Genomic DNA, 18,510 nt, shown 5'->3' on the forward strand with positions numbered 1-18,510 from the left:
TTTTTTTTTAATACTATGTGCCCTTGTAGGCCTAGTCTTTAATCAAAATACCAATCAAATCAATCAATGATGTTGTATGTTGACTATGTATGTCTATTACAGTTTTGATCCAGAGAAATAACGGCCAAATAATTATTCACAACAAGATATAAGTTATTCTCACAGACAGCGCGATATTGTAATCAGTTGTCAGGCTGCATTGCGTCATGAAAGTAGGCGGGCTTACGTGCTTAACAGACAGGTAGTTTTCCACCACATGACAGCGCTCATTGGCTCGCATGTCGGACAAACACAGCCGTCACACGCGCACAAAATCCAGTACTGAAAGTTGATTGGCCATCGCTCCACTCTTAGACCCACCTTCCCAACTCTCTGATTGGACAACATCACTGGACGTGTCTGTCAACAGTTTTTTTTTCACCCATTGATACTGCAGCTGTATGTCCGGACATGTAGCTCTCATAGCGGCTTGGCCTTTGTTAGCGAGTCGGTGAGAAGAACCAAGGAAGCCAGAGGAGCCGCATTCATGCACTTACAGGGAGGAAAATGATCATCTGCACGAAAATCATGGATTATCGCATTGGAACCCAGTGTCAGTTTGTTCAAAATCAGGTAACATATATCACTGAAGTGAAGATATTGTCTGTAAACCTTAACCGTATCTAGACTCTTGCTGGGAAGTTTCAAAGTTGACAGTTCATCTATAGCAAGTTATATCGTTCATTCATTCATGTTCAAAACGCTCCTCAATCGCATAACGTTACTTATGTCATCATTTTAAATTGCATACCTATTCAAAAGACCCTCTTTGAAAGAAAAGACTCATCGCCATAAATATTACCCGTTATTTTTAAGCGTACATGAATGTCATGAGTCACATATTTGCAGAATCAAGATGTCTTTCTTTCTTCGGTCGGTTTTGTTCTTCTGATCGCTACTTTTCAACCAGTAACTATTCACTTCGAGATTTAAACGCTAATTCATTGTGTTATTTATTAATTGTTCCTGAAATAAAGTTTATTTATGACAAGACCAAAGTGCTTACACGGTGTAAAGATGCAGTTTTACAGTTAATCTGACTTTGAGGACGTTTGTGCTGCCCTGCCATTCATCTGTAACCAAAGTCTGCTCGCATAACAATACTGATCCTCTGACATTATTTAGTCGCCTATTTTGCGTTTTATGTAACGTTAATTAAAAGAAGCTGTGCAAGTCCTTTGCATTTCAGCTTTATAATCCCCTTTTATCGCGCATATGCTTAGTTCAGATGACCATTGTTTCATATTGCAACTATTATTTGGACTAGGCTACTCGTAAAAGTGTGCAATGTGCATTTGAAAAACCTGACGTTTTGCTGTTAATGCTGGAGATATTCTACATTTAAGCTTCTTGGGGAATTAAGAATGCAGTCTGGAACAATCTTGGGAGCCTTTGGTGCAGATTAAGTCATGGTTATGGATTTCAAGAAATGATGTAAACCTACATGACAATAAGCTTTTATGCTGGCATGTTGAAGTTTTGTGGGTTTGACGCTCTCCGTCATGTCTGAGCCATTTGTTGAATCATTTAAAAGGTGAATCTCTTGTTGTTTCATACATGAAGACAATCGATTTAGTATTTTTCTGTTTTCTTTTTTTTGTCCTCTGGTATTGAGTTTTAATGTTTAACTGCATGCTTTATCATCCTGTCAAAGTTTGTGTATAAGCATTTGTGAAAATGAAAATCTGCAATTTGTCTGTAGCGCGGCCGTAGTGTTTTTTCGCAGTTCATGTCGCGCGGACACAAAGCCCTTTGTAGTTACAACCATAAAAGACGTGACACGACAACCTGCACGACTCTAAGGGAAGATGTAACGTGTATTACCGTTTCTTCATTCTGGACTATTTGGTTTTGGGAAGTGTGAGTGTTTTCTCTTTCTCCATTTATGCGATGTGATGCTGATGTACTGCCAATCAAAGTTGTTTTTCTCCTCAATCGCGTGCACTACCCTCTGAAACCTGAGGGTGCCGCTGTTGTGACGGCGCTGTTCCGCATACAGGAGAACAATAGAGGAATGTGTCATTTAATCATTTCTCAGAAATATGCTCTTCATTTGCCAGCCCATAAAAATCCCCCTAGCTTGTACTTGGATTGTTAACATCATAAACTCGTTCCATTTTCCCTTAAACTAACCACTAGTCCTTTTGTAAGAGACACACTTCAGGAAAAATATCTGTGGGGGAGAAGTGTTTTAATGGCACAGTATGTTTCGAATCTCTCCTGATGTTTTTCACATGAAGAGCATCTTTAAAATATATATTTATATATCTATTATGACCTTGTCAGAACATTATGGTAAAATTAGTTGAAAAACATTGTAATGCAATAGTAATCTGTTATGCAGCTTACGTGGGAGGAAGGGGATACAAATAAGAGGAATAACTGACACCATGATTCACTTCTGGATATGAAGAACACAACGCTGGCAAAATAACGTAATTCAGCGATTTCACCAGCAGACCAAAGCTTGGACTTTCCAAACAGAAATGTGATTCATCAATAATCTGCCTTCACTTCACTGACATTCATGTGCAAGCTGCTCAATATATGTCACCGTCTGTTTATGTAAATGTCAGTCTTCCTGGTTGTCTGACTGCTTCCATATGTGGCTTGCCATGTTTGTCTGTTTGTGTGTTACTGTGTGAGTGTGTGTGTTTGCTGCAGGGCTTGTTTCAGTCCAACCCCCAGTGAGGTGCAGCTGGCTGTTTTGTTCTTCCTGGCTTCCAGGTTGGCAGGCCAAAATAGTGTTTCCTTTGTAGAGAGGCAGCAGAGCGATGGGGTTTGTGCAACTGCAGTTGGGACATTTGCGCGTGTCAAGGATGGAGCCCTCCAGGCCTTCTGAGAATGCAGATTAAATATCGCATCTTGCTCTTATTCTGGACTCAGGCCCTGAACTGAAGCCCCCCGCCATTTAGAGCCTCATGTTTAGACAGTACTCAAATGACAAAAGACGAGCAGTAGGCTTATATTTGTCTGTTTTCACTATGTCCGCTGTCTTGGTTATTTTGGTTTAGTGAATGACAAGATGTTGCACATTTAAAGAGATAATTCACCCAAATAATCTGTCATCATTTACCCACCCTCATGCTGTTCCAAACCAAACCTGTATGATTTTTTTTTTTTTTTTTTGAAGTATGTTTGTAACCAAACTGTTTTGGTGACCATAGTTTGCAAAAAATCTAATTAATTTCTCAGAATGTCTTTTATGTTCCACAGAAGAAAACGCCATACAGGTTTGGAACAGTGAGTTAACAATTTCATTAGTACATATTCATTTTTGAGTGGACTTTCCCTTTTAGCTCTCTATTCCCCTATTACAAAAAAGGTTTTTTTTTGGTGGTATTTAGACCTTTTGACCAGCTAGAATAAGCACATGAACTCATTCAAATCTCAATGCAAGGGTACATGCAAATTTATTCAAATCTAAACGTTTTGTTTGTTCATGGAGTGATCATGCACTCCTTCTTTTTTTTTTTCTTTTTTTTTAAATCTGTAAAACATAGATTCTGCTTTCCTTAGCACATTAACTTGTTTTTATCTAACAAATAATTGATTAATTATGTAAAGACCATACATGGCATCATTATTTTCACAGAAACAGGAATTATGATGGCTGAAAGTGGCACTTTGTTTACCCAATAAATAAGATTTCGGATGAATTTGAGCGACTCACCAAGAGGATATGAGAATGACTTCCTGTTTCGTGTTGACTGTTGGTAAAGACATGTCGGTGCATGTTACTGGTGCTAAAGAGGCATACTGTATTGACAGAAATCACCCCAAGTTTCAAAATAACCCTACACAGTTGACCATGAACTGGGAAGTTGTTATTTCTGAACTGTATACTCTAAATATCAAGTTTAACCTTTAACTTTTGTTGATCGCAGTTTTGGTATAAAAAACTCCTCAGTTGACAGCATCTGCTGCAGCGTTTCGTTGAGCCGCATCTGTGTGGGTTTGTGAGCGTCTCTCAGCCTCTCATCTGACTTGCATTAGTCTCTAATTTCCCTCTGAAGTTTCATTAGTAGTTAATTGCAAATTGTTTTGTCTCGTTCCAGGTATAGAGACTCCCCTTGTGATTTTGTGAAGCTGCCGATACAGGCTATGAAACTAACACTCTGTATTGACCCATGATGAATATGTCTGTATTTGCAGTTGCCTGTTTTTCTGGGTCACCGCTGAAAAGTTTTGGGCATTGCGAACAGACTCTGAGACATGTGATCTGTTTACCAGGGAAAGTGCGTCCCAATGGATACTAGTGTTTGATTCGTTGTTTGAAGCTGACTTCAACATCTTAATCCCATTTAAATGACTTGTCTCTATGGCTTGTGCTATATTGCCAATATGGCCCTTAGTCGACCATATTTTCACTTCATTAGTTTTAAAACTTAGTGCACTATACGGTATCTAAACAAAAGGTGCATCCCAATGTTATGTAGTACTATTTTCTGCCATTTTATAGTATGAATAGTGTGTTCATACTGAAAATTAAACATTAAATGCCTGGATGATGCACTTAGGCCTAATAAACTGAAAAAACGAAGTGTGAAATATTGAAAACTTTGTACACTGTGAAACTGCCACAGTTTTCCTTGCGTACCGGAGGTGGAGGGTTGATCAGACTCTAATGACAAAATAACTATACAAAGTTCATACACTAGAAGGTATAGTGCATAGTGTAAGTGTATAGTGTGTCATTTTGGACACAACATATGTATGGAAGTTATATAAAAATAGGCCTTGGTAGACTCTTGATCTGTAACGTGTATCAAAATGCCTGACTTTCTAGGTAACTGTAATGTTAGTCCATGGTGCTTGCATGTTTTGCGAGCCTTGACCCTGTTGAATGACAAGACACCTTTTCTCAGGCAGAAACATATCGTACTTTCAGCGCTGACTTGACACAGATATTTTTCTTTGATAGAAGAAGAGTGTCTGTGTTCCTGTTTCATCATTGTGCCTCTCAAAATCTGTCATCAACCAGTCTTTTTTAAATGGTCATAATATTTAATATTGAGCTTCAGTCATTCAAATACCTCAGTAAACAGGTTAGGCTGACACATTTTCCAAATAGAGAACAAACCACAGTTTGCACCTCAATGCAGAACCCCATTTCAATAAAAATGCACTTTAAATTGGGTTAAGACACAAATATTGACTGAAGGTTTAGTCTAGTGTTAAGTTCAAGAATGTTTACTCTAAGAACCTGTCTGGAGAGATGTTTACTATATTTCGCGCAAATGCTGGGATCTTTGTTTCTTCGTGGTGTCCCTTGTGCAGGAATGGCATTTCTATGTTATCTATGCAAGTGCTATCTCAGCTGTCCTCCAGAACTATTTATAACCCTCTTCTTTCTGCCAGCCGCTGTATGAAGAGCTGGGAAGGGAAGGCCAATCTGTAGTCCTGACATAATTTATTACCCACATACTTTCCCTCACAATCAACATTGAAGAAAGTGAGCAGGCTTGCAATAATATCAATTCATTTTGTTTTTGAAAAGCTTGTATGTTTTGAGCGTGACCAAAACATATGTGAAAGACTGGCTTGTTCTGTTCTGCACCTATCACATATTGCATCTACTGTTGTTGTACATTTTGGCCAGCTTCATCTTAGACCAGTGCAATTTATAAACTTTTTTTTTTAACTGAATGATTGTGTGACGCATACTTAAGAATGTATCCTTTCTAAAGCATCTTGCCAAGACAACTCTGGCATTTGCACTTCAAGCGTATCTTTCCAATGTTTTTTCAATAAGGTCATGAAATCTTGGTAATCTGAATTCAGTATTGAATACACTGTTTCAATAATCTTCTCAGCATGTGGTTTGAGTTCTAGTACAGTTTCTAAAGTAAATGTGGTAATGGATAGGCTATGTTTTTTTAGCATGATAAGACTACTACATGATTGCAAAATATCTAAAGAAATGTGAATGAGGGATGTTAAACTAGGTGCTGAGTTGTTCAAAAGAAATAAAATCTTCATCATCATTCATACAGATACTGTTGACAGTCCAGATTTTAAAGGCCCCATCGGTTTGTGAGGGCGCAAAGTGAACATGTTATTATTCAAGTGAAAACGCTCGACGAAATTGTGAAAATGTTAAGAGATTGCTATCAGTGTGAATCTTCAGTAGTGTCAGGAAGAGTTATGATGGTCCAGGGCTGTTTTGGCCATGACCCTCAGTTGTCCCCCGTAGCTATGTAACAAGATTTCATTCAATACGTGACCACGTTCATGTTTGCGTTCTGTCAGAGCTCACCACCTTCTCTCCCCCCAGAAAGTGTAACCGAACTCCAGCCAGACCCACGGAGCTGTGTTTTACTCGAAGGAATAACTGCTGCCAGTACGGACAGTCGAACACTAGAATTGATCTCATATCACGCACTAGCAATGATAACTAGCCCACATCTGGATGATTAGGTGCATGTGACAAAAAGTTTCAAAGTCTCTTTGTGAATGAGCGGCTCAGTTTTGTCATGGTTCTTTTCAGGGTTTGCCGTCTTCACTGTATGTGGACCGTACACATGAACTTCATCATCTCCCAGAGCTGCTCTGAGAATTCACCTCTGAGCATTTCACCTTTTTGTTTGAGAAAAGCTAGTCAAATTCACATTGAAACTGAAAGGTCTTCAGGACAAACTGCCTAAATGAGTTCAATTTATTTTGAAGATAATGTCAAATATATCACTGTTTTATTATAAAATGTACTTATCATACATTAGTTATAAAAATGATAATAGAAAATAATAGTGATAGAAAAAATACAGGAAAAAAAAAAAATGTGTTTTTGCACGTTGTGCAGCCTTAGCCTAGACCCAATGTAGTTTCACTGCTTAGTTAATCAAAAATCTACCATTTCCACAGAGCTGTTATTGTGTCAAAATGCACTTTCGAAACGTTGAACTTCCATAATGTGACGTATTTCTGTGTGGAATTGTGAAATTGATATTAATTGGTTCATAGTTTTTCCCCACCACCAGAAAAAAAGTAGTTTCAAACTGGAGAATGTAACTTAATATTAGTGAACGATTATTATTCAGTATTCTCTCTCTCTCTGTGAGTCGCAGAAACAGGAGGGGAGTAGGCAGGATTTCCATAATCCCACAGTCAAACACAAAGCAGGGCAAAGGCAGAGGAACAAGGCCTCGATTGGCCTTCACAGTCAGCATTTAAGAGCATGTAGACATGAGTCAGCAGATCTCCTCAACACTGATTAAACAATGGCATCAAGGGATTATATTTGCTATATTCACATCGATTTCCTTTCCACAAGGTGTCTTAATTGTGTAAAATAGACTCCATATGCTAAATAGGGATGATTGAGCCATAGATCTCAAGTTATGCCTGTGGTTATTCATGACCATGGGTATGGTGTCCAGTTGCTGTTTTTATCATCTTGATGTATTTTAAGCATCTTGGGGCGTGAAAGTGGGAGATTGAGGTCGACAGACGTCTGTCTAGTCTGTATACCAAAGGAGGAACTAAGTGTGGAATGTCTATTGCTGTCCCTCGAAACCCACAGGACCCGTGGCAGAAGCAGTGTTTGTTTGCTAATATTCCTTTACTCGTTGTTTTTTTTTTGGGAAACTATTTGAGGAATATTTCAAGGAATTTTATTTTGAAGTGGTTCCTTTGAGATTAACAAACTTTAAACACAAAAACTGCACTGAATAGGTATGTTTCATTCACTAAATGCTCTTTTTATCTTCCTTTTGTATGTAAATTCAAATTTCTTTTTTTTTTTCTTTTTTTTTTTTTCTTCTGGCAGGTGATGGTGAACTCTGAGAAAGACCGTGCTTCTCTCTTGTGTATGAAGGCTCTGGCCAACAGGGGGCGTCTGGACACGGTGTCTCAGCAGATGGCCTCTCACCCACAATACCTGGAGAGTTTCCTGCGCACACAGCACTACATCCTCTATATGGATGGCCCATTGCCCCTGCCCTACCGCCACTACATTGCCATCATGGTAAGAACAGAATGATCAGGCATTATGGCCAAAGTCTTATTTCACATTACGAGTAGGGCTGGGACGGTATGGATTTTTTCTTACCGCGGTTGAAAAGCAAGAAATTCCCGCGGTATAGCGGTAAACCGCTGTAAATCCCCCCCTGTAGGTACTCTCGCATATAGGCCTAATAGTCAATACGAGTGGAATGTTATTATGTGTCATGGAACATTGCGCTCCCCAACTCGCGAAAGGTCGGATGTGCTCCATCTTTTGATGGATTCAAGGTTTTCTAAACAAAACTTATGTAAGACACAATGTCATTAGACACAATCCATGTCATTAGAATCAATGTAATTAGACACAACGTGCACACATGTGCAGGCCAATGCTTTTTTTTTTTCGGTGATGACGGTGACGAGCTCAGACCCGCGGTAGGCATCATGTGACCGCGGTATTGCGGTAATGCGGTAACCGCCCCAGCCCTAATTACGAGAAATTTTATGTCACAAATTTGTTTTTATTTTTCAAATTTTTTGCGTCGTCTTTTATGCGTGTGCTTCGGATGTGTGTCAGTCAGCACGATCACCACATTGAGCTCTTTATTTCACGGCCTATTGCACTCAATAACTTTTTAACATCTTGCATGTGCTATTCTTATTCTCATTCATACATGTTTCTTTATCACTCTAAAGTGTCAAGAACTTTAAAGGTGCTCTAAGTGATGTTGGGTAACGTCACTTCTTGTTGACATTCAAAGTATTGTCAAACAAAACTGAGGCTAGCTCGACCCTCCCTCCTCCTCATCCCGTCCCCTCCCCCTCCCTTCCGTGCTTCCTGAAACAGTCATGAACCATTTAGAAAAAACAAACTGGATTTACCCACCTGTCCAGCAAAAACAGGGCCACCTGAATGTCGGATTGGAAGCCCTTCTGCCGGCTGTAAATTCGTGACTTCGCGTTCCCTCTCCTTTTCCCTATTCTTTGTTATTTGTTCATCAGAATGTCTCTTTGGTCGGTGTTGGCCATATCAAAATTCTCAAGAACATACCATTTTAACGTTAGTCTTTGTCTAGGACATCTCTCCTCTAGCTAACTTCCCTCTTCATGCTTCTCTCTCCTCCACTCCCCACACCCCCCTTCATGTGCACGTGCACTAACCCCCCCAACCCCACCCCCAAATCATTCTTGTCGGTTATTGGCTGGAACACTGTTTATTATGTTTCGTGGCCAAGGCTGGGCCAGTTTGTTTTTCTTGCCGTTTGTAGAGCCTGGGCTGTCTACAGAGACCGTGTTTTTTTACAGTGTGTTCAGGGGACAGGCAGCTAGCGGATAGTGAGGAGATGTTTGCTGGATGTGACAAAAAAAAATTTGGCCTAAAAAACGTGTGACATCACTTAAAGCACCTTTAAATAGTACTGTGCTATGTGGACATATTTGCATACCCCAATATTAACTATATAGCGAAATTTCCAACGATAGGTTTTATATTGTTGCCACGATAAATATGTTATCATACTGCCCAGCCCTACTTGCACGTGCTCTACAGTTGATCACAGGCTCAAGTAATATCTCGATTTTATTGCTTTTATTTGAAGACCCATATTTGTGTTTCAGGCTGCAGCACGGCATCACTGTAGGTACCTGGTGTCTCTGCACTCAGCTCAGTTTCTGCGTGTGGGTGGTGACCCGTTATGGCTTCAGGGGCTGGAGGCTGCACCCCCACGTCTACAGCACCTTGACCACATCAACAAGGTCCTGGCCCATCAGCCTTGGCTCACGGCACGCTCGCACATACAGGCTCTGCTCAAGACGGGAGAGCAGTGCTGGTCTCTGGCTGAGCTCGTTCAGGCGGTGGTTCTGCTGGCCCACTGTCACTCCCTTTGCAGTTTTGTTTTTGGTTCTGGTTCTGACTCTGATGGCACTCCCACTCCCAGAGTGCATCACGGCACGCCCCCCGGTTACTGTCTCTGTGATGCTGCTAACGGCAACACGGCCTTATCACCGCCCCGTGCCGGACCCACAGAGAAGGCATCACGCCGAAGGGTATAAATGATCATTCACAACAGTTTCAGTTGATAAAAGATGTTTTGACTCTGAATTAGATTTGTTCGGGTTTTGAAGCAGCTGGTAAATATTAAATATATTTAAATATATTATAAAAATATTAATTATTATTCAATTAAAGCAATACATCGCTGATGCAAATGAAGTAAACAGTGGAACATTTTTGTATTTAACTGCAGTGTCAGTATTCAGGTAAACATTCAGAAATGTAAAAAAGTATCAAATATACACTACTGTTTTTTTTATAAAGTTGACAGTTTTATCAAAAGTGCCAGCAAACATTAATATTACAACATATTTCTATTCCAACTGAAAGCTGTTCTTTTAAACATTTCTTCAAATAATCTTGAAAAAAATTATATCACGGTGTCCACAAAAATATTAAGCAGCACAACTGTTTTTAACATTGATAATATTAAGAAATGTTACTTGAGCAGCAAATTTTTTAATTATTGTAATATTTTACAATATTACTGTTTTTACTGTATTTTTGATCAAATAAATTGGTGAGGACAAGAGACTACTTCAGTTATATTACAAAAACTGAATTCTACAAACATTCATACAGCACAAGTACGATCTTTCTACTCATTTTCTGATATTCACAATAGGCACACACATATTTGGATCGTGGCTGGCTTGATCATGGACATACCATTTGGATACTTTGAATTGGCACCATCAACACTGTAGAAATACTGCAGCATTACTTATTTTTAACTATCAGCATGATTCTTAAGTAACAATATTTTTTGACAACCCTAGTACAGCGGTGTGCAAGCATTGTGAAGTCAGTTGTAATTTCGGCAAAACCAGAATGTCTTATTGTTAACAGTGGTCTGTTTTTTTTTTTGTAGTCTCTAGACTCCAGCTGTGAAGTTGCTTGCCTTCTAGAACAAATTCAAAAATCACAGGAGGAGATCAAGGAAAGAAAAGGAGACCGACTTCATTCACAGACACTCCTACATTCTGGTAAGATGTTGTTCACCAGTTTAAAGACAGCGTGTTGTGTAACCATGTTTCCAAACGCTGCTGTAAACAGGAAGCGTAATTTTGGATTGGGACGAATGTTTCGAGTTATTTTTACACAAGGGCATTTTCTTGTGTGTATATATCTCTCTCTCATGGACCCTCTTTCGTAACCTGCCTTTCTCTTTCTCAAATGCAACTCCATATTAGATGTGGAGGAGGAGGAGGAGGCAATGTTCTCTGCAGACCCCTCTCGCTTCGTCACAGATCCAGAATTCGGCTACCAGGAATTTGCCAGACGGGAGGAGGACCATTTCCAAGTATTCCGGGTGCAGGTGGGGACGGAGAGTTTGCATTGGGTGTCACCTACCAAAAGTAGTAGCATGAAAGGGTACTAAGGGTCAGAAATACAGCTCATGCCCGCCCTTCTTAAGACTGTCAGAACTTAACGTTACTCTCAAAACCTTAAAAGGAGGCTTTGTGCCACTGACAAGTCCTCTCAAATGCCTGTTAGGCTTCCTACATTTGATTTAAATGGGAATTGGATGCAACTCCTGTAGTTACATTTTTTTGATGTTAATATAGTTTGTTTTATTCCAACTTACTACTTTCTTACTTTTATCCTAACACTATTATTCAAAAGTTTGGAGTAAGAAATAAGTAAATACTTTTATTCAGCAAGGATGCATGAAATTGATCAAAAGTAATATTATTACTAGAGTTCTTTTTTATTCTATTCATCAAAGAATCCCGAAAAAAACGATCACAGTTTCCACAAAAATATTAAGCAGCGCAACTGAATAAGAAAATCAACATATTAAAATGATTTCTAAAGGATCATGTGACACTGAATACTGGAGTAATGATGCTGAAAATTCAGCTTTGCATCACAGGAATAAAAAATATTTGAAAATATATTGCAATAGTTATTTTAAATTATAATATTTATATATAATATTATATACAGAAATTACCTTTTAATAATCTTTAAAATTCTGTGGTAAAGTTGATGTTATGAACTCTATTTATTTATTTATTTATTTATTTGTCTTTCTGCGCAGGACTATTCATGGGAGGATCATGGTTTTTCGTTGGTAAACAGGCTCTACTCTGATATAGGGCACTTGTTAGACGAGCGATTCCGCAATGTGGCCTCCCTCCCTTTCCCTCACAGTCCCGATCTCAAACGAGCCATCTGGAACTACATTCATTGTATCTATGGAATCAGGTACAGTTCCCTGAATTCTTTTTTTTTTTTACACTTTTGCAATTTGGTTTTAGTTTGCACTTTTTATGCAAAAGAAACATGAAATGAAATTAGAGTTTATTTCTAGCCTAGCTTTAAACTACACACTCCTACATTAAAATTTTCTTGTGACTCATCAACTTGAACATGCTGAAAAGCACTTACATTGACATGTTTGCCTTCAGATATGATGATTACGATTATGGGGAAGTTAACCGGTTACTGGAGCGTGGACTGAAACTTTACATTAAAGCTGTGGCCTGCTACCCCGACTCCAGCAAGACCCCTATATGCCCGCTGTCCTGGGGCCCTGTCAAAGCTTCAGAGAAGGTGATTTCCTATCAAAATTTGTGCTGCGTACACTTCAGTACCATCTGCTTAACCCTATTAAGTCTACTGTATCATATTTAATATGGAAATCTCTAAGGCCTCTAAATGATCAACATGATCTTTGCTTTGAAACTATTATTTATTTATTTTTAAATCATGTTAAAGATGGGGAGGGTGATTTGTTCCAGAAACATTTATTGTTATGTTGGTTGAAAGTCTCTTCACATCCTGATTGCAATCACTAAGTTAAGTGGTCTAAATGCATTTACTACTGTATATGTGTATTATTGTCTGTGAAAGGTGTAGGACCATAAAATGTCCGTCCAATCATTTGGTCCGAATGCAATGGTACAATGTCCTACCTGCCTGACAACATATGTATTCCCATACCTCCGCGCAATCTGCTCACGCAGACATCACACGTCATCAGCGCTTTTCATGCTATGCATAGTTAGACAGACGTCAGTCACAGAGCACCGCAACCGAAACAGCAGCCACCTTTTATAGTTCCCCCTGAACCAAAACAACAAGTTCACGCCATAACCACTGTAATTTGGAAGAGATGTAAACCCGTGACGGTATACTCTGTGCGGTTCATGACACGAATTTATGCGTTTCAATGTAGGGGTGTAACGATACACTCATGTCATGATACGATAGTGATAATTTAAGTCAAAATAAAGAGTTTTTTCCCACTATTATTACTTTATTATTATTATTAAAATAATAATATAATTAGGCCTATTTTATTATCCGGACCTACAAATATTCCCCCATTGCATTATTCTACATTACATTCAACAAAATATATATATATATATATATATATATATATATATATATATAGCAGTTTAATGTAGTAACGTCACTGAAACTCACGCAGACAGTATTCGCGCTTTCAATGCAGGTTTTCGTTGGATCTCTTACACAGACAATCCGTGCACACACAGACTCTCCCTGTGTTTGCTGTGTCCCGCCTCTCCCACTATTAATGCACTATACATATAAGAATATACCATCTAAAATGTTTTAAATAATCGTACTTCTACAACTACATGTGATATGGTGATTTAAATGATGTTAACGGAGTGCCGTTTCGACAGCGTGCACAGTTCTAATCACAAGAAAGCATGTCAAAATGACTATTCCCAAACTGTAAATGGTTAGTTCATCCAAAAAAAATTGAATTCTGCATTTACTCACTCTCATGTTGTTTTCGCTCGCCACGCAAGCATTTGACTGTCCGTGTTTTACTACAGTATGAGCGTCATTGTGAATCTGTTCATCATATAAAGCCATCGTGTCTCTTCAGAAGACTTGGATTTGGATTAAACCACTCGATTGATTATTTTTCACGATGCCTTTATGACATTTCTTGGTTCTTTTAAGTTTGAGGGGAATTTACTTTAAATGGAGGGACAGAAATCTCTCAGGTTTCATAAAAAATCTCTTCAAAAATCTTATAGGTTTGAAACGACATGAAGGTGAGTACATGATGACAGAATTGACATTTTTGGGTTAATTATCTATCTATAAATTACAGAAACGTCTGTCTGTCTGTGTGTCTGTCTGTCTGTCTGTGTGTGTGTGTGTGTATGTCTGTTCTTCGCATATCTCTCGAACCGTTAGTCTGATGGATTTCAAACTCGACAGGTGTCTCGCTACGGACACGAGTAAGTGCAGTGCCAAGTTTGACGTTGTTTGGATGAGAAATGCAAAAGATATAGTTAAATATATCATTTTTAGAAGGTTGTGGTTTAAAAATAAACATTCTGACATAAACACTCTGTCAGCTACACTGTTTACTTCTGAATATTATAGTTTGGTTCCAGAACGTGATAAATCCATTTTGATTAATTTAAATAAAAATGTGTTTTCTTTACCAAGAAAGTGCCAAGATGAAAACCACTATTTTCTGTTTCAAACTTTCACATAGCATCTTTAGGTTATAATAACATAAAAAATTCAAATCCAGATTTTGATTTTCAAAGATTTATTATAAAAACGGATTATTTTCCCCCAAAAATGCAATAAATTCATGACACTTTTTCCCCAAAATGCAATTAATCCATTGAATCAATATAAAAGTTATTTTTTATCATATTGAAACTGTTGAAATCAGCCATCGCTAAGAAATATCTCCTGAACTTTTTTGTTCAGCGATCAGCTCACAAAAACTGAATAGTTGCCACAAAAACTGAATAGTTGCCTATTCACAAAATGTTTGCTCAAGCATAGCGTTTTCTCGGAGTTCACTGTGTTTTCTATCATGCACAAATAAAAATGTCACTGAACTTTTGCTGTGTAATTGTAACAATCTGCACTCAAACACACCAAACCAACAATTACTAAAAACACACTTAAAAACTGATTTTGCACGGGCATTTTGCACTAGTACCTTATAAATACAGTAAGCTTAGCCTTGGATAAAACTAACTCTATCCTGAATCATATTGTTTACATCGCATTTTCATATCGCGGTATCTTAATATAACAATGTATCGTTTCACGTCTAATTTTTGACCATATAAATATCAGCAACTGCACCGAATTGCATATTATGTTCAGTTTGAACATTAGACATACTTTACTGGACATTGTATTGTAAATGGACAATGTTTTTACTTTGAGATAACATTGTAGTCAAATACATCTGAGATGATTACTGATTAACTGATTTTTTTCATCACCTGAATGTATTTTAGTTATTTACTTTGTTCTCGCCATGAAGATGCTGCTGACATGGCATTTACTTTAAATGGCTGTATGATATTTTATAATAGTGTTTTGATGCAAATCTTTCTGTGGTTTTGTGTTTTAGGTTCATGTAAATTTGTTAGTGATGGAGGCCCGTCTGCAGGCGGAGCTGCTGTATGCGCTCAGAGCCATCACCCAATACATGATCGCATAGGACAGCGCCACAGAGGGAACGTGGTACAACGGAAATCAAGGCAAAGAAATACAAGCAGAGATCTGTCTCTCCGTCTCTGTATCTGTTGTCTCTTGAGTTGATCAGTGTGACGTAAGGTACTGCTGTGAAAAGTTTCTTTGCCAAAGGTGAAACTTCAGAAAGAAAGAAAAAAAGTGCAAAGCAATCGCTCACCCCTACTGTCATTCTGCATGTGTTTCTCCTACGTGAATTTGTTAGATGTTCTTTTGTGTGTGTACAATTTCTTTCTTTTTTCTTTATCCCAGATGGTTAATGTGCAATTCTTTTTATTCACTTGTTGTTGTTATTAATATTTTCCCATTTGTTTTTGTTTTTTCTGTTGCTATTCAATTGAGAGCAGTGTCCAACTGTCCGTTTCCAAGGTATCAAATTCTGGAAAGGTCACTGTTTACAGGAAATGAGTGACTGGACAAAGGTGCTTGCTTAACATGGCTTCCAGATATTTCATTTGAATGTAGAATAGTGAGACCAGAGCAAAATTTAACAAAGGGTAAGAGAAGGTTCAACGGCTGCAACTTTCTTTTTTTAATGAGCACTTTTAAGTCAGTATCCATCTAAATAATATCTCAATAAGCTTTCGGCTGTGGCTTCGTTCAGCACACAGCAGGTCGTCCGAGTACTGATTTCACTTATCAGGGGTGCGTTTCACAAAAGCATCATTAGCCAACTTTGGTCGCAAGTTCCATCGTTTTCAGCATCAACGAGTCTGTGTTTCCCGAAAACATAGTTCTAACGAACATTCGCAAACAGTATCGCAAAGTTTTGTGGTTGGAACTGCAGTTCTCGACCTGTGGTTAGAAGCAGAGTTTCTTGTTTGCATGACGTGGACTCAATAAATCCGTATCTTGAGCCAAATAAGCAAGCTAACATTCAGTACAATCTATATATTTTATTTAGAATACATAATGTAATTTACGTATCTTAGTTTGTCGAGATTTAAAGCGTTGTTATTGAAGAGTGCGCATGTGCATACAAGCTCTACTACGCAAGTACGAGCCTATGATTAAATCTGGAAATGAAGCAAAATAACTGAGAAAAATGAGAAATAGTCCTCAGAAGCCTTGTCCATGATTTGTAGCAAAACATCTAGCATTAATTCGATCTCAAACAGATTCATTACAAGTAGTTATTACTCCACCGCCTGCGTGATATCATTTACCAATGTGGTTGAACGACCAATTTACGACAATATGGTTTGGGAAACAGTTGTGACTAGCTAGTTGATTTCTTCAACGATGCATCGTGGTAGTTAAGCAGCGACTTACATCATTGAACGGGAAACGCACCCCAGATCGATTAGCATTTTTCCGAAATCTTCCACGTGCTTTCCTCTCTGCATGGGTGCTATAAAGGTTGATTATTGGTACTTTTATAGAATCCATAATAATTAATCCCATTCATCTCAGTAGTCATCTAAACAGCTTTACAGTGTGCATTTGAAAGGAATTGCATTTTCTAAATTACTTTAAATTGTATGTTTGCTTTGTGGTAATGTTCTCAGACTTTCTCAGTTTCTTAGGGCAGAAAGTCGGTTTCACCTGCTCTTTACGGACTGGCCAAATTAACACAGTATGTATTTGAAATCCATTATGTTGTATGCTAATTTTGAAAACTGTTTAAAATTGTTTTTACAGTCTTCAATTTTAATAGGCCCTAAGTAATTCACACACTGAATGGATTCTGAAAGGAGCGGCGATCAGTGAGAAGCACTGGTTAATGTAATACTGGCTTGTCCAGTGTAGACATTTATTCACGAGAAATTAATATCCAATAATTAGGACTTGTTTTAAAATATTTTACCATGTAAAAATCAAGTCACCTTGTGATGTATGTGAGAAGGGGCTCAGAATAAGCTTATAATTTGTGATTTTAGCGTCGACACGTTGGTATAGATCAAATGAAGGCTTCTGACAGGACTATACTAAGATGTCTGGGACTGTCATCACTATCTTTCCCACAGCTGACCTGCACAAAATTATTATTATTATTATTTTGCACTGAACCTTTTGCACAAAACCCTTCAAGTGTGGTTGCAGCTGTCATTGTTACAGGGCGTTGAGTCCTCTGATGCCATGAACATATATATTCAATGTCCAGTTTTGTTGACAAGGCCAAATACCTGTACTGTGTTAAACTCTCATCGCTCTGGTTAACTAATTACAGTTGGCAGAATGACTTGGGCAACACCTATGGTTGGTTTTGTGTGTTTTTAATATTTATCATTTGCATTACTTTTGTCCTTGTTTTTGAGGGAGGGTGATGTTGTTGTATCAGTTTTGCTCTTTTCCGAACTGTTTTGATTTAATACTAAGATATGTAAATCAGCAGAAATGTGTAAAGAAGTACATGAGCCGCAGTCTGTGTTGGACGCTCTGTGCCTTTTGACTTTTGGCTCTTGGCTCATCAGTATGGCATTAAACTGCATTAAATCTAGCTGAGAATGGAAGACAAGTCAAGAGTGTGCATCATCCGGGCTGACCAACAGCAACAGACAACCGGAGACATTTGTCAGGAGGAGCAGAATACAACTGCAGCACAGCCATTCTTACCTTAAGCAGGACTGTCTTAAATGCTTGCTCTTGAATGGCAGTCTGCCAAATCCCTGAAACGTGGAGACTTCCAGACCGTCTCCACCACCTCCTCAGCTGGAAGACGTTAAGGATGGTTCCTCAGCGATGCTGACTGAACGAGCCTGGCTATTGCCAAAATGTTTATTTACCACGTAAATGTAGGAAATATAAAAATTTAAACTGACCAAAAAGAAAGAAAAAAATAAAAGACACTGAAAAACCTAGCAAAAAAAAAAAAGTTTTGAAATGTGAAAGATTATTTTTTCTATAAAGATATGCAATATTATTGATGTGTCTTGTTTTTACTTCGTTTTTAAGTATGAATGTGTATAAGTTTTATCAGCCTAGATTCAGTAAACTAGCGTTATGGTTACAAATAACTTAAAGGGAATTTT

The 18,510-nt window shown here is 38.2% G+C and overlaps 1 protein-coding gene across 1 annotated transcript; it reads left to right on the top strand.

The window, feature by feature from the left end:
- Positions 1-423: 423 nt before the first annotated feature.
- On the top strand, positions 424-18,401 carry sesn4 (sestrin 4). The gene is made up of 8 exons (XM_084132918.1): positions 424-612; positions 7,808-8,005; positions 9,601-10,029; positions 10,908-11,022; positions 11,230-11,354; positions 12,081-12,247; positions 12,451-12,595; positions 15,417-18,401. The coding sequence occupies exons 1-8, from the start codon at positions 547-549 to the stop codon at positions 15,504-15,506; spliced, it is 1,335 nt and encodes a 444-aa protein (XP_083989044.1). The 5' UTR covers positions 424-546; the 3' UTR covers positions 15,507-18,401.
- The last annotated feature ends 109 nt before the right edge of the window (positions 18,402-18,510 follow it).

The sequence above is a fragment of the Abramis brama genome (assembly GCF_963993115.1).
Source record: "Abramis brama genome assembly, chromosome: 13".
Taxonomy (NCBI): domain Eukaryota; kingdom Metazoa; phylum Chordata; class Actinopteri; order Cypriniformes; family Leuciscidae; genus Abramis; species Abramis brama.